Below are 17,036 nucleotides of genomic sequence, written 5' to 3'. Positions count from 1 at the left end.
TCTATTGCAGTGCTTGCCAATGTAAATATAACTAAGATTCCTATGGAATCTTTTAAAGTTTCACGGTTTTCTAGAACTGAGGATGCTTTTTAAAAAATCATCCCATGACTTGCATTGCAATTCAAAAAAGAGAAAAAGATATATTGCTATTTTACTGTACTCCCCATTGTTGTTACAAGGTAATTAGCTACCAGTCCCTCTTGCTAAGATTGCTACAATGCTTGGCTACAAGAGCCAGCTGCGTATAAGAAATCAAGACAGAACGTGTTAAGCCTCTAATACTGTAAATAAGTGAGGTAACATCACAAGCAGACTTTCAAGGTTTTGCAGTGGTGAGAGGCACTCAGTGAGGTGGCTGGGCTTACATATCAACAAGATGCAGTGGGGAACTACAGAGGTACTGAAAAAAGAAGCTTTCCCATTCATTCCCTGAAGTTAGATGTTCAGTGCTTTCATTGTAAGGTAGTAATGATCAATTAAATATATAGAAACAGCTGGGCAGCAGCTAAGTAAATGTGCCAACTTCCAACTTTTAGTCCACACTGCAAAAACTGAGTGTGGATTTTTCCAATTTCCCTTTCCCTGCTTCATTAATCAGTTGTATTGCTGAGTGTACAAGAACAAAGCTTCAAACAATAATCTCTAATTTAATATGTGGAGATAATAAGCAGATATTCCACAGCAAATTAATGCTTAAGTCTTCATTGTGTTGTGACTTATTATGAAACCAACTGAGGACAACAGAAGCAAGAAAGCTGACATTGCAAGCTATAGCATGACATGAAGTTCCTCTTTTATTTTCAGAATCAAATAATACAGATAGAAGAGGCACGAAGTGAGAAGTTAACAACATGAAGTTACTCATCTTTCTTCTAGTAGTCCTTGTCACGGGACCAGATTCTGTAAGTTTTGAAATAAATGGTGGGTTGGTTTGCTTGGAACCACTTCTGGGTTTGACTACACTTTCTGCTTTGGACACTGTAGCAGGCTTTTGCCTTGAATTCTATTTTACTGCCTTTGCATGCACATATGTACCTGCTGTGCATATACCTCAAAGAAACCTGTTTCGAGTCCTTTGGTTTTTCTCCTGATTCTGTTCCACCTTAAGGCATTCATATAGCATTCAGATAGTGAAGACATTCAATAGTCAAGAAATCTAGCTTTTCTGTTTTTCTCTTAAAGCAATTTAGATATGGACACTGAGCACCAAGATCTTGCTGGTATTTTCTGGAGGTGGATATTGGGCCTTAGCTAAATTTTCCCCTCCCCTACTTGAAAGTGTGATGCTAAAAAAGGAATAATAGATACTAATTTGAGTATTTTTGACTATCAACTTGTATGACAGTTGGTGCCTATCAGCAAAGCCATTCACCAACATTATGGAACTATATTGTTATCATTACTTGTTTTAGCTCAAGCAAGCCCATTTGACCTCTGGAAGAAATACAGTAAAAGCCCAATCTTATTTAATTTCATGGAGAGAGAAATAGCCAGACTGAAAAGCAGAGGCAGAGCCTTGAAGGACAGAGCAAGAATCTATTGTTGTATAGATCTACTATCTTTTATTCTATGGCCCAAATGTGAAGCACCAAGGTCACTAAAATGACAGAGGCAGCTGGTGAATGTTGTATCTTTGCTGCAGTGCTTGGTGAAGGGGGAGAAGCTTCCTTCCCTGTTTTAGGGACACTGACCTTTAAATGCTGCCTGGGTTCTTCCAGCATAAATAATTGCAATGTTTCCCTGATGCAGTGGACCAACTTGGAGGGGCTTTTCTGAGGGTTTGTTTGCATGATGTGGGATTTTTTTTTTTTTCCTTCCCTCTTCTGCTTTGCTCAAGTACAGTTCCACTCTTCATTCATATCCAGATTCTGCAGAACAGGTTCAGCTGGTAACTACATGCAAAAAACCTAAACTGTTGAAGCTATGCAGTAGGGAACAGAGCTTGGGCCCATAAAAGGTAATCACACCACATAAAATAAACTGCTTCCTTAAAAGCCTTTCTTTCTTTTCCCTTAGGGTTATAGCTGGAAGTACTACAACATGCTATACAAACGCAGATCAGATCACAAGGGTAAGTATCTGCTTGTTCTACTGGAACCTAAAATCTTATTCTCTTGAAATTATATCTTCATACCAGAAGGAGGGCTCTTAATGACACTTAAACACCTAAAACTAGTTTGCAATCACATTTCACCTCATTATTCAAATGTTTTGTCTATAATTAGCAATGTTTTTTACTTACAGAATGCTCTTGTTTGAATGGAGGAACTTGCATTACCTATTACCTCTTCAGTGGAATTAGTCGTTGCATATGCCCAGAAGGATACACTGGGATTCACTGTGAACTAGGTAGAGTATTTATCTTCCTTAATACCAGCTAAATTGATTGAAAAGGTCTAAAAAGATAGTCAAATAATTAAAATGAAATGCCAAGTGAAAGTATTAACCATAAATGGGGCTTGATAGTCTTTAGCACTTTACTCTAACAGAATAAGTGAGGAGAGACAACTGAATGTTGGTGCAACATTTAGTCAGGATCTCCTTTTTTTGTCTGCTTCTTCAATAAGGTTGCTTACCTCAACCTTTCTTTTTAGTTTGTAGTGAAAAAAGTGAACTTGTTCGTGAGTCTTCAGAAGCAGAATCAATTGTATTGTGAAATTCACTGAAACTATTAAAGAATTAATATCCATGCTTTAAAATGTGAGATACTTGATGCTCAAATTCACACAGGACAAATGTAATAAAAAATATATATAATCAGTCTAGATTTTGCATCATTGGTTTTTAGTTGTATTGCAAGAACTTTTTCCTCATTAAAAGGCTTTATCCATGTCTGTCACAGAACAGTTATAAACAAGAACATGCTGCTAATAAAATATTTCTTTTCTCAGACACTGACAGCACATGCTATAGTCAAAATGGGGAGGACTACAGAGGGATGGCAACAGAAGATGAATGTCTGCCATGGAACTCTCCCTCACTCTTCAGGAGGGGTCTTTACAATGCTTACTTGGAGAATGCTCTGCAGCTTGGACTGGGCAAACACAGCTACTGCAGGTATGAAAAGCATCACTCTCACTGGGATGACTTCTATTGTCACAGCCCTAGAGGTGCTCAGTGAGGAACATGTTTTTAAAAAATAACAATATTACAGAGATGATTTTTGACTAAAAATATTTGGAATGTGACTCTCTGAAGTGTCTATAGAGTTCTTCACTGAAGCTGATTGTACTGCAAAATTTACAGTATATAAGAGTAATAGTCAGCTGCGAATTATTTTCTCTGGTGTATCTTGTGACAAAACATTTGGTTTTTTTCAGGACGCTTCATATTAAGATATTATCATTTTTAAAAACTGTTTTTATGAAAAGAACACTTTCTTTGTCTTTTAGAAATCCAAATGGGAGGAACCAGCCCTGGTGTTACACCAAAAAGGGACGTGCCATTAAAGAAATATCCTGTAACATAAAGAAATGTGGTAAGTAACATCAGTTTCAAGACACCTGTGTGTTTTTTTTTATTATTTTATTTTTAATAGCACAAGGTTGATGTTTAGTTGTAAGAACATCTGAACAAAATTTGTCCTCTCACAGGGCCTTCATGTGGTCAAAGAAGCATGAGCAAGAACTTCAAGATTGTTGGTGGAAGGCAGGCAGAGATTGAGTCTCAGCCTTGGATAGCTGGTATCTTCCAAACCATAAGGGGCACGGACCGCTTCCTGTGCGGTGGCAGCCTCATCGACCCCTGCTGGGTGCTGACGGCAGCGCACTGCTTTCACACTCTGTAAGTTTACAGTCCCCTGTGCTTCTATTTGCAACAGATTTCTTCGTGGGCTGCTCACTGAGCAACCCTTCCAAATGTACCCCAGTAAGAATGTTGTGTTGATCGAACGAAACAAGAAGAGCAGCCAGAAATATGAAGCCTCTGGGAGCCCACATCCAGCAGAATGAGCTAGCAAGATGTGAACTGTTTGGTGGATGGTGCCATTTAAACAACTTAGCCTGTACTGGAGCCAGGGTTTCATTTTTACCTTAGCTGTTCCCAAAACTCGGTAATTGTACTGATGGTTATGAGCTGTATGAAGAATACATCTACAGGTATTTTTTGTTAGTTTTCCTGTGGAAAGCTGATCCTTTTGGCATCCTTCAGAGGATTCTTAATGCTAACAGCTTGCACTAGTAGCAACTAGATAGGTGTGCATTTCAAAATGTCTGAACACCTAAATCAATCTCTTCAAATGGAAAATCAGAATGCTTTCCTTTAGAATACTGGATAAACTTTCAAAGCTAACTAAATTTTGTTTTTTCTTAACATCAAAATAAACATGAAACAGAAGTGGGAGTGGATCTGAACTGTTGACCTCACTTTCAGAAATCAGTACTCTTCAGCAATCTCTTTACTCTCTCAGGTCAAGAAGACAGCTAAACAAATCTGTCTATAAAGTCTACCTTGGGAAGTCCATACTGAATGTTACTGATGATAAGGAACAAGTATTCATGGTTGATGACATCATCTCTCATCCTGATTTTACAGATTACACAGGTGGCAATGAGAATGATATTGGTAAGTGTCATCTTAATATGAACCTTTAAAACATTGTGGCATACATCTTCTAAAAGAAGTAGAACCAGAGATGAGATGAAAGGGAACAGGAACTAGGTGTTTCTAGATGAAGGGAGCAGGAATAGCCTGAAAACTAGGCCTGTGCTGAGCACAGGTTTTTCCACTTGCATAAATTTGGTTTGTGGCACATATCAGATGTATTATCTGGCAGACAGTCAACTATAAGCCTTATCTTATCCCTGGACCTGTGCAAGACATGGCTTTTCCATAAGCACTGTCGGCAGCATTCAATTTCTATCATCTTATTCTGTGTCTACAGAGATCCTACTATGCAGAGCAAATGACAAATAACACATGCATGGTAGATTCCATCATGTAGCATGGGAATGCCATATCAGGCACCACATGAGCTGAAGGTTACCCTGAATTAATCCTGACTTTTATCAGTCTCTGGATTTCACAAGCCTATTCCTAGAGCAACAAAGTCAGAGATGGGTTTTTGCAACTTGCACAGAACAGACTTGCTACTCTTGCACTTGATGCTTAGAACTCTACCACCCCTTCCAGGTTCCTCCTGCTAAAGCAGCAGTCAGGAAGTTGAGGTTTTAAAACATCTAAAGATACACTTGCAGAAGTCTCTCTTCTCTGAGCTGTCAGCCCCTATCCTTCCAGGAAGGAAGTTCAAGTTGGAGCACTTGCCAATTTTAGTGCTGGGAAATTTAATTTTGTTAGCAAATAATCACTGTCATTCCAAAAGTAAAGAGGGGAACTATATGTAACCAAAATTTAAATATAATTGCAACTATTCCAAATACTCTTATTGTTGGAGAACTTGAGGGGAAAAACTTGCTTTACAGATCTAACTGTATCTTCTCTGACTTGTTTCATAGCTTTGATAAGGATAAGGACAGCTTCTGGACAGTGTGCAGTAGAATCCAAATATGTCAGGACGGTCTGCCTGCCAGAGAGGAACCTTTACTTACAAGACAATACCCCTTGTGAAATAGCTGGCTATGGAAAACAAGATTTTTGTAAGTGAATGATTTTCCTTTCCAAAGTTGTACTTCCACAGTGTGGGAACTTGATGTTTTTCACACCATGATCTGTGAAGTATTAAAAAAAGTTTCTATTCTATGTACTCCATATGCATCTCTCAAAGATGATTTTTGCTGGCATCTTCTCTAGTTGTCCATGGCATTTTCTTATCTGATGCTTCTCACACTTATCAACCATACAGAGTAAGCCACAATTTTTTTCATTCCTGATGTGGTGAGGGATAGAAGAAAAATTACAGCCCTGTGAGAGTATTAGCAAAGGATTGCATTTGTGCAGAATATCCTTCAAAAACCATCAAACTTTCTCTCTAAAAAGGAAAATTTATATTTTGCGTTTGGAATACTTGTTCTTCTCTCTGAAACTTAATATCTTAACAGTAAAAGCAAACTAATACTACATAAGCTGGAAATAAGAACCTCAATGCAGAACTGGAATGCTTATGCTAATTTCAAGAGCTAAAAGTGTGTTATATGGGGGTTTTCCTTTTTTTGTGGGTTTTTTTGAGTTTTTTTGTCTTGGATGGTGAAAATAGTGAAATATTCTTTTGTTTGCAGATGACATCTTCTATGCTCAAAGACTGATGTCAGCCACTGTGAACTTAATATCACAGAGAAAATGCAAATCTGACTACTATGACAATATCAGAGTTACTGACAACATGGTCTGTGCTGGAGATCCCACATGGCAGACTGATTCATGCAAGGTAAAACTGGTTTATCTTCTAAAGAATTCTAAATGCCTGTACACTCTATGGTTCAGCTGGTGATGTCTTATAATTTTACTAGTCACAAGAGTCTCTCTTTATATAGCAGGAATTGAGCATATCCAGTTCGTGTTGATCTATAGTGTGGCCAAATATATGGAATAAGGTTGTAACCTAGAGTTAGGTGTTGCCTCCCTCCACACCTTCCTTTGGAAGCACAAGAAGTACAGTATTTTAGTAATTTTTTTCCTCAAGACCTTATTTACCTTATTTACAGTGTATTCAAGTAAAGGCTGATAGATAGGCATCAGAGGAATACAGCAACTGTTCTAATCTCAGCTTGCACTTTAATTATAGCTTTGCAAGAGATAAGAGGTAAATTAGAGGGGGACAATGATCTCCCCCAGGTTCCTCAAAACTAGATTTACTTCTCTGCACCCTCACAGGGCAGAGTGGCCAGAGGAGTCACTAAAAAGAACAAGTGTCCTCAAGTGTACCTCCAAAGTACCTTATGGATGGGAAGACAATTGATTCTGTGAAGAATTGGGCCTGCTGGTTCTGGCCTTAGATCATTAGCCTAATATCTGTGATTATAAACTTAGGATGAAGGGTTGTTTGCAAGGTAACTATTCTCTCTGTATCCTGGTATGGGGAACAAGAGAACTCCTTAGCTATGGAGACTGTTCAAGTCACAACAGATGTCAAACCTTCTGACCCATCTAATTAATGTTCTCAAAGATCAAAGTTTTAGCCTGAGGGTATTTACTTCCATATTTAACTCTAGAAAAGCAATAACCACATTCTCTCTGTTATAAAGGCTCCATCTGCAGAAAATGGCCTAATATGTTCTCTTTCTGTTGTCAGGGAGATTCCGGTGGCCCCATGGTCTGTGAACACAATGGCAGGATGCTGGTTTATGGGATTGTCAGCTGGGGAGATGGCTGTGCAAAGGAAAACAACCCTGGTGTTTACACCAGAGTAACTCGATACCTTAACTGGATTGACTCCAAGATGAACGGGGTGCTTGCCAAGAGTCACTTTCTTCCCGAACCAAAGTGACCTTTTTTCTACAGCTGGAGTGAAACGAGCAAGACTCAGCCTGTACTGATACCAGGACAGTAAAACCTGAATGTCATAAGAGGCTTTCATTTTAAATGCTTGTGTGGTCTGCCACTCACATCAGTGTTCCTGAGGCATGAGGCAGAGAGATGGATGATATATTATCTTACTACTCTGAATTACCTGAAAACCACTCAGTGGGAAGCTAAAATATTTAACATTTAAATGAGTATTCCCATGCACGATACTATGCATAACAAGTTATCTGTCCACTTCATTTATGAGCCAGCATTTGGTCTGGAAATATTGGTACAGTTTTAACTTCAGTATTCATTTTATACATGACCTGAGACTAAAATCTCTCCTCGTTATACTGAATAATACTAAGACTCAAGTGCTACAAACCTAACCAGTTAAGACCAGTATTGAGAGAGTGATCAGACTTTGCATCAAAAAGTGGAAAAAAAAATGTAGTAGCTGTGTCAGTATTACAAAGTCTTAATGTATTCCACTTAAGAACTGTGCTGTAAGAAGGTGTATTGGAAAGTTGCTGGACTTCTAGGTCACATCTGTAGGTGTCTGGGTCCCTTGGAACATGTGGCTATGTAACCTCTACATGTAATATGTAATGAGGAAAAGGTTTAAGGACTTGGCACTCATTGAATGCTGCAGGTGTCAAAAGTGAGAAATTTATTTCCATTGATTTAACTGATATTATATGGAAATTAGTCCCTCCCCCCCACTTATGCTTGGTTTTATTTTTAAACTTGTCTTTGTTTTATAAATCTGAATTGTTTTATAGATTTGCATTATTTGTATGAGGGCTGGAACCTCACACTTTATTTAATTATTTTTACTGTGTTTAACTTATTGTTTGTATTATGGATTGTAAAATTTTATTAAAAAAACCTTGTTCTTATGTGTCTGTCCTTCCTCTGTTGAAAGGAGAAGGGTATGACTCAGAACTGCCATTATTGCTTTATTACTAAAGTTCCTTGGTAAAACATAAGTGTTTGAGCTTATTGATTATTAAACTATTTGATACACATAAGCTAAATTATCTTTCCAAAAAGCACAGGGGTATTGGTAAGAAGCATGCTACATCTTGTAGTTTACTGCAGCCTGGGTACATGAATCTTGCACACTGGTGAAGGAATGATAGGAATAAGAATCCTAATGAAGTCTTGTCCTTGAGACTCAAGACTGGAGCAGGTCCCATCTCCCCTATTTCCAGCTCTGTTGTTGTTAAGTCCATACCCTTTCTATAAGGCAGGGGTGATGGTACTTCTGTTTTCCCACTAAATGCCTGGGTCTGAGTTGTCAGGGGCAGGGGGAGTTGACAGCCACGTGCTGTACTGTGACTAAGGCCCTGCCACCCCAGTCCTGGGCAGGGACAGCGAGCACCGCTGAAACCCGAAATGGTTACTGACAGCAGGGTTGCCAATGGTTGGGCAATACCACTGCTGGTTGTGTTCTGCCAACAGAAATAGGGTAGCAGGGGTAACCACGGGGTGCTGTGCAGTTAGTTGGCACAGGTGTGCTGCTTGTGCACTGCTGATTAAAGTCTGTGCAGGGAGTTAGTTAAAATTGCATTGTTTCTAGACAAGGAGTTGGAGATGTCCTGTGAGAGACTGCAAGAAGAGAAAGAAGGCACCTCTTCACTGCTTCTCTAGACAGCAAATAACAGGACAGCATGACCAGAGTTGGCAGAGAATGGTTCAGACACAAAGTGAGCAATAATAATAAAGTTTTAGACAAAAATACACTATGTTTTAAGCATGTCTTTTGGCATGCTACAACTTTCTCACCTCAGTATTCCATTTAAACAGTTATCAAAGTACTATAATCAACAAATCTCCAACAAGTGGAGAATATAGATATCCTCAGGATATTTGCATGTGATTTTCATTGCAATGAGCAGCATATTTGCCATTGACTTCTCTGGGCTTTTTCTATGTATAAAGTCAATACAATTTCAATTTCAACTTATTCCCATCATTAGGACTATAAGTAAGAATGAAAAAGGAGTAATAAACAAAACTTGTATTTATGTCTCTTTAATTTTAATTCTAGGAAGCTCTGGAGAAAGTATGAATAAAGACAGAATCTTGAAAGCAGAGGACATTTTGATGCTGTTTGGGCATGCAATATTATTTGTTCTTTAATTTATGTTGGATAAACTGCCCCAACAAAAATTAAGTCTTTAAACACACAGTATACATACATCTCTGCCCTGGCTGCTATATATAACTTTATATACTCTCTTTCAATGTTCCCTGCATGACTTTGGCCCCAGAGTTACAATATCATCTGGTTGGCTAATTATCAGACCCTGGGAAAATGAAGGGCAGAAGATGAGAGCACAGTTTTGCAAAACTTCCTCTTCCTGCAACAGAATCCACAGGAAACATTTTCTTTCCCTCTTACAGAGAGTGAGCAGATGTAGATCCAGGTTGAGGTGCTGGTGAAGATGAAGAGTAACAGCCTAGAGAACTGTGCATGGAGTTTGGCAAACATCACAAGACAAATACCACAGAGAGGATGTTTTTGGAAGATATTAGATATCTGGTGTTTACTAACATACATGCCATACAAATTTTGACATCATAAAGCTACTCTTGCTTAAGTACATAATTCCTTGATTTCAGGTATGTGGCAGGCAACAGAAAGGAGTAGAATAGAAGTAATTAGAAACAGCTGAGAGGTTGGCATCAGCCAAAGTGGAGAGATCATGCTCTCGAAAGCCTTAAAAGCATAACTAAAACTGCTGTTCCTACTTATCTTCGATACTTCCACAGAAGAAAGATATTAAGCAATGAGGATAAAGCAGTATCTGATGTGTCCAAAGCATGGGAAGCTCATTTAATCTGTCAGCTCTTAGAAGGAAGTGATGCATCCTGAATGGACAGACCACTTGACCTTATATAGCTGAAGCTTTCTTCATGGAAGTGAAACTAAAATGTGACTCAAAGCACTTCAAAATAAAATCTGTGTTAAATAAACTAAGGTGTGGGGAAACATGATACATAGTCACCTATTTATTGCATATGCTACACCACTTCCATGTGGAATTGTATGCATGAGAAGATTTTATTTGTGCATGCTGAAACCCGAACTAAAAAAAACCAATATGACTATTTGGTCACCAAGCCTTTGGCTCACTTCTGACACTTAACCACAGCTCTTGCTTTAGGGTAAATGAGTACAGAATTTATCTATGAAAAGAGAATCAAACCTTTCTGCATTCATCAGTCTTGTAATTTCAAGTTTCAGACACATCCATCTCAAGCTGAAGTAAAAAAAAGTGACATACTTGGAAAAAACCGTATTTATTAAAGAATAAATCTAGGTTCAAACTTCATCTGGCATAACCTTTCCAAATCCATCACATCTCATGCAGTATACAAAGGAGCAATCTGAGCAGAATTTGGGTTGTGTTGTTTAATCTTTTGGCAAGGGAAGGAAGTGGAACTTTAAGTAGTGGAAATGCATGAAGTTGAAGGAACAAGCACTATGTACTTCATGAGCAGTGAAATGGGATGTAGACACACAAGTCAAGCATGAGAACACGTGCACACATGAGCAGAATGCTCAGTTCCTGTGTCCTGTTCTATAGCTGCAGCCAGCAAGTTGACTCATTCAGATTTAGGCTGCATCTGTCTGGTAGGGTATGCTGATGATCTTTGAAGCTGGAAAGGACTGTGAGTGTCCCAGCATCCAAACTGAATTCAGAGGGAATTTAGCAATCCAGAGTTATAAAAGATGAACTAGCTAACAAAGACAAACAGGAATAACCAAACACACAGAAGTAGATGAATGGTGACTAGTCTTAAAACAGATCCAGCAGGCATAGCAGACAACAGGCTGGATTTAAGTCAGCAGTATTGAATTAAAAAATGTAAATATACTGATACATACACCAGATCACAGTTTGTAAAAACTAGGAAGACACTCAGCTGTGTCTTGTTTTGAGTGTCATTCTTCTTGAGAACGCAACAATAATAATCAATGGTTCAAAACAGACAAGGAGAAAAGATTGAAAATATTTGGTTTATTTTATCCAGAGAAGCAAAATCTACAAGGGACATTTTCTTCAAAGGGGAAAAGGCTGCAGCAGATAAGGGAACAAACTGTCCTCTGTGTCTTCAGAAGATGGAGTGAAAAGTAATAAACCTGATTGCAGGACGGGAAAGTGAAGTGAAATATTATGAAATTACGCTACTGGTATGAGTAGTGAAGCACAACAGTAAATGGCATTAGATATTGTTAAACCTCATCCAGCTGAATTTTTCAGAATAATTCAAACAGAGATAAAATAGTTGGTTTGGGCTCTCCCAACGAAATTGGAAGATATTTTGGGAAATTATCTAATCTCAGGTTCCCTGTTTTATTATGAAATCAATGAACACGCTCAGTGTCTGAGATGACTACATGAAAGTACAGACATTACAGGGAAGTTTAGAAATAGTGTTACACAATTTACCCATCTTTTTAAAAAGTGGCTTGAAGAAATGGGTACTATGAGAAAAAATGGTCTGGATTTTTGAATTAAGAATTAAAGGCAAACCTCTTAATGGTAGACGAATAACTATAAAGAGTTTTGAGCAACCCTTTCTGTGACTTTTAACAAAATAGTATTCCAGAAAGGACTAGAATCAAATTAATTTCTTCCATGTCCCACTGGGTAAAATAATTGCAATGAATAACATGTGCAACTGGCAAGAGAGTAAAATTATTATCCCCCATTGGATAGTGGAAATGTTATTTTTCTACCAAGTAACTGGAAAGTGGTTTGTATGTAATGCTATGACTTGGCATCCTAAGCATGAATTACCTCAGTATGGTTTGAGCTAGAGGCCTCTGGGTGTGATAAAATCTTCCAAAGCACAGTATTATCATAAGGAGGCAATCAAGAAAGAAGTTGAGAATCACAGGCAAACACCAGGCTTTGCCAGTCACTGACTGATGCATTGTAGGATCTGATGCCTGTTTGGTGACAGTATAATTCCAGAAAACCAGATGAAGACATTTACACATCCTCAGGCAGTTTCATGTTTATTAGAAATGAAGCAAAGTATTTCTGCTAGTTACAGCTCAGATATTCGAAGTCCAGTAAATTCAGAACATCAACAGTAGTAGTTAAAAATTACCTACCACTTATTAATTCTTCCCTAGATTTTCTTGCCTTGTTGTTTTCTTTAGCCTAAGTTAAAACAAAGCATCACCAAGTGACATAAATCAGAACATCACTACAGCTGTTGAAATTGCAGCTGTTCCATGAAGATCACAGCATGTACTTGGCATTCCTACAGCACGTCAGCACCAAGGACAAAAAATCTTCACTAATGTTCCAACTCCTTCATCTTCAAATGCACCTGCAAAGTCTGACATATTGCAAATTTCTGTGGTTGGGTAACTTTTTTATTTTTAAACACGCTTACACATTATTAACAGCAGCCCCATGAAGAACTGCCTCAAACAGGTATCCATGACCATCTCAGTCAAATTTTGCTCTGAGCCAACCTTGCAGGACAGCAAGAGGCTTTAAGTAGCTGCCATTCAAAATTGAATTGATTTGTCTCAGAAATTATTCCAAGTGATAATCTTTCAGAAAAATGAGAGAAACTATCTGACTTAAATCAGCATCAGAATTCAAGTGCCAGCTCTCAAGTGGGAAGACAATTTTACCTCCTTAAGTGGTTAACAGATTCTGCTTGATTTCTGGAAGGATCTTAGCTGTCACTTTGCAATTCTGCTTCTTCACAGAATATGTCCTAACCATCCTTGCCTTGGGTGTTTGGTTTAGCTTTGAGTGTCAAGTGGGGTATGGGAGGTGGAAATTGAGGTGGAAGAATCCCTCAAAAATGTGGGTAAAATTCTCATTGAATCTATCACATGAAGACTGAGCACAATAAAGTATTCAGTTTTATAGAAGATTGCTGGAGAGACTGAATCTAAGCTTGGCTGTTTCATTTCCCTTAGAGACATTTGGGATCAGGTGTATTTGGACATCACATTTTTATGTATCCTCTATAAGAACAACCAACTGCTAATTTCATGTCAAACTAGACATAAACAGATAAATTTGAAATCTTTTTCCAGAACAATCCAATTTCATCTAAAATAACTGCAATTAGGTTTATCTTTCGTGTTAAATCTTTTGCCATCTAAGGACACATCTGTCTTATATTGACTGTATCCTCTATTTACAATGGGCTTGTTTGAATAGATACAATAGTAAGAATTCTTTTGTTTATTACCGGGGGAGACAAATCAAAGAAATTTATTACATTCTGTAGCTGAAACTAGGCTACAGAAATGTTTTCTGATGATCAACTCGACTCAACCTTAAAACTACATTAAAAGGGCTTTTAGAACATTCAGGGGGGAAATTATATAAGCTACTAGCTTTACTGCAAAAAATTTGGAACCATTTTTATTTTTACAGTCATATTCTAGCCATAAAATACACATGTGTCCCCCTAAAGCATGAAAACAATCGTATGGACAGGAACAATATTGACTGTTCAGAGCTGTCAAACATATAAGTTGATAAATGGTGGAAGGACATAGAGAGTGGATTTCAGTCTCCCAGGGATGTTAGCTTGTGAATGCTTTCAACTACAAAGCTTAGGAACAAGGTTTGTCACCTGACTGTGATCGATGTCAGCACTCTTTTAGATCGACAAACTTGTGATAATAATAAAAAGATTTATTATTAACCACAGCATTGAAAATGTCAGGAGGCAGCAATGTTTAAAGAACCTCTCTGGAACTAGATACAGAATCTCAATGAAAATACACGAGACCACAGGGCCGGGCTATACACACCTGTGCTGGCACTTGTGCTGATAGACTTCATGTCTAGATAAGAAAAGAGATAAGTATACAAGTATAATGAAATGTTATAGTTTTCACTATATTAGTTTAAGTAAGTTAATAATCTTTGCCCAACTGACAATTTTACAGATACAAAGACTCTGGTAACAAGCTCCAGATTTCACAAATACAAGAGCTTTTCTGCTATGCTTTTTCCTACTAAACATTCATGACAAGGGTTGAAGTTCTTATGTATTTCATAATAATGTATTTCACCAACTTAATCCTAAAAGATCTAGTACGCTTGCCTGGACACTACAACTAAAACAGTCTGTGGGCTATTCCAGTGGCAAGGAGCATTTCCATGGGAGCTTTTTTACTTAGAAGGTTACCAGTAACCCAGCCATGCTCTTGGTATCATTGCACAGGAGCCAATGGCTCATTTTTCCTATTAACAAAACCACTGCCAAATAGAATTATTAGTATTTAATTACAGAATCTTGCTACGAAAACAAAGATGCATCAAGACAGGCTTTATACAGATTCAGCAACAGAAAAGAAATTTAAAAGTTTTCAGATCAAAGATATGGGTAATTAGATAAATTTGGGAACTTGTGAGCTTTTAGAGAAATAATGTTTTAAAGGGACAACATAAATATAGCACTGAAAAGACACCTTTATTACCGAATGATCTACAAGAGCAACTGAATTTTTATTTCCAGAGTTAGTCCTACTTGTTTGGGCCAGCCTCCTCTCTTGTTTGACACAAAACTACCTCATCCCTACAAAGCTCCCAGCAGACAAGGCGGCTTCCCTGCCTTAAATACCAGTCTTCTCTATCAAAAATTTTATGAACATCTGAAGAAAAAGTAAATATGTCTTTTATTGATTGGCCTTGATACACTCAAACTTTGAAGGGCTGCACTTGCTTTTGTTCAAGTATACGTGTAAATTATGTGCCAGCAACCTCTGAGGGGGGCACTGAGGCGCCAGCAGCTCCACTGCTCTCACCCGCCGCTAGATGGGGGAGCAGCCTCGGAAAAGGAGATGCCGTCGCTCGCAGCCAAGGTACAGGCAACTCACTGAGCACGTAAATCACACTGAAGAGCTTTTATTTATAGCACAACCTTTGCTCCCCTTCCACCCCCAGCGCTTATAAAAAGGTGAGCAAGGGATAAACAGTAGATGCTCAGCCGTTTACGTTTATAACCCGGCACTTCTGCCTGTGACCCTGCCAAACAAGACTGTGATGCCTCACTGACATTAATAATCTTGCATTTTCCTGACCTATCTAGATTTCAGGCAATGCTAGCACACTTTCCAGCAGCAGGATGGCCAGAATGCTGCCCTTATGGGAACCCCTTTTCAAAACAAAGCCAGTTATTTCATGAAACAAAACCCCAAACCAAACAACAAAAAACCAAACAACAACAAAAACCTAACAAAACCCAACCAACCAAACAAACCAAGTTATTTAGTGTCATGCTCACAGGAAGGCATGGAAGGCATGGAAACAGCGGGAGAAGTGTTTAAGGGGAACCTGCAAAAGCATAGTACACCACATTACCTTTTTCCTCCTACAACACACGAGTTCGACTGGAATAGCACAGGCAAAGATAAACTGGCACACAGAATAGGAGCCGACTCGGCAATACTAAATCTTACCTAAGAAGAGTTCCAGTTATAATTGTTTTAAGTGGGAGTGATGACAGTGATCCTCCCTGAGCCGCATTAAAGCCCTAGGTCATTAAAACGTGCCCGCCGACTGCAGCCGCTCCAGAGCGTTTCCCGGGAGCATCTCCCCGTGCGCCCCGGCCGGCGGCGGCTCCGTCGGGCGTGTTGGAATACAAACCACCCGGGGATGCTGCCTCCCCCCTGGGGCACCCCACACACCCGCAGTGATGCGAGGCTGTAACTCCCGCTTATGAAAATATTAATTTTTATATTATTATGGAAACACTAACCTCAGGCCATGCGGCCGCGCCTATGAGCCAGCTCGTTGCTCTGGCCTGAGAGCTGCGGAGGGTTACTGCTCCTGGGACGTAGAGACCAGAGGAGGCATCGCAGCACGGCATCTTCCTGGCACTAAGGCTCGGCCGCTTTTGTCCAGACTGCCTCTGTTACACGCTACACACACAGACAAGGACTTTGCTGCACCCGACTTAGAACAACATAGCGCAGTTTGCTCTGAACTGCTTCCATCTCTTGGATTTGGGATGCTCAAAGTTTTAACTTCCAGACAACACCCACAAAGTTTCTACTCACTCCTTAACTGCTTTTTGAAGGTAATGAAGACTCAGGTAATAGCCAAAATATTGTTTATAATTTACTTTTCATGGGTCTTCATATATGACACATTCAGGCAGGGAAGCAAAGTACTGTCGAGTAACTTCTGAACGTGCTTCCTCCAGAAGCTGCATCAACTTTTTCAGAACACAACTGAACTTACATTGACTAATTATTGTGATCAATGCACAGCTAAAATGACAAATCTTATCAAACTGTTCAAGAAGTTGTCCCATTCTGAAAGTAAAATGGCATTGCAATATCAAAATAGGTGTAACACAAAGATTAACAGAACATCAAGCCAGAGAGCACTTGCATGTGCTTAACAAATAAGCCTGCACACCCCTTCATTACAGTTGTCTGATTTGTACTATCACTGGTCACCAAATTTTAGGAAGCCAATGACCCAAACATTATCATTCTGGATATTGGATGCAGGAAACTGTTAAAGCACCCATGACTGGAAAATGTAAAGTCAAGCAACTTTTTCAGGCTCTGATTTATCAAATTAACATGTTACATTGCTACAAAAGAAATATTAAATGCATGG

The 17,036-nt window shown here is 38.8% G+C and overlaps 1 protein-coding gene across 1 annotated transcript; it reads left to right on the top strand.

The window, feature by feature from the left end:
• The first annotated feature begins 851 nt into the window (after positions 1–851).
• Positions 852–8,300, top strand: PLAU (plasminogen activator, urokinase). The gene is made up of 10 exons (XM_018069101.2): positions 852–902; positions 2,017–2,071; positions 2,245–2,349; positions 2,892–3,057; positions 3,393–3,478; positions 3,594–3,783; positions 4,409–4,563; positions 5,454–5,594; positions 6,174–6,322; positions 7,187–8,300. The coding sequence occupies exons 1-10, from the start codon at positions 852–854 to the stop codon at positions 7,379–7,381; spliced, it is 1,293 nt and encodes a 430-aa protein (XP_017924590.2). The 3' UTR covers positions 7,382–8,300.
• The last annotated feature ends 8,736 nt before the right edge of the window (positions 8,301–17,036 follow it).

The sequence above is a fragment of the Manacus vitellinus genome, unplaced genomic scaffold (assembly GCF_001715985.3).
Source record: "Manacus vitellinus isolate BGI_N305 unplaced genomic scaffold, ASM171598v3 scaffold_15_pilon, whole genome shotgun sequence".
NCBI classification, from domain to species: domain Eukaryota; kingdom Metazoa; phylum Chordata; class Aves; order Passeriformes; family Pipridae; genus Manacus; species Manacus vitellinus.
Note: the sequence above shows the minus strand (reverse complement) of the source record. Positions and strands in the feature narration are given on the sequence as shown.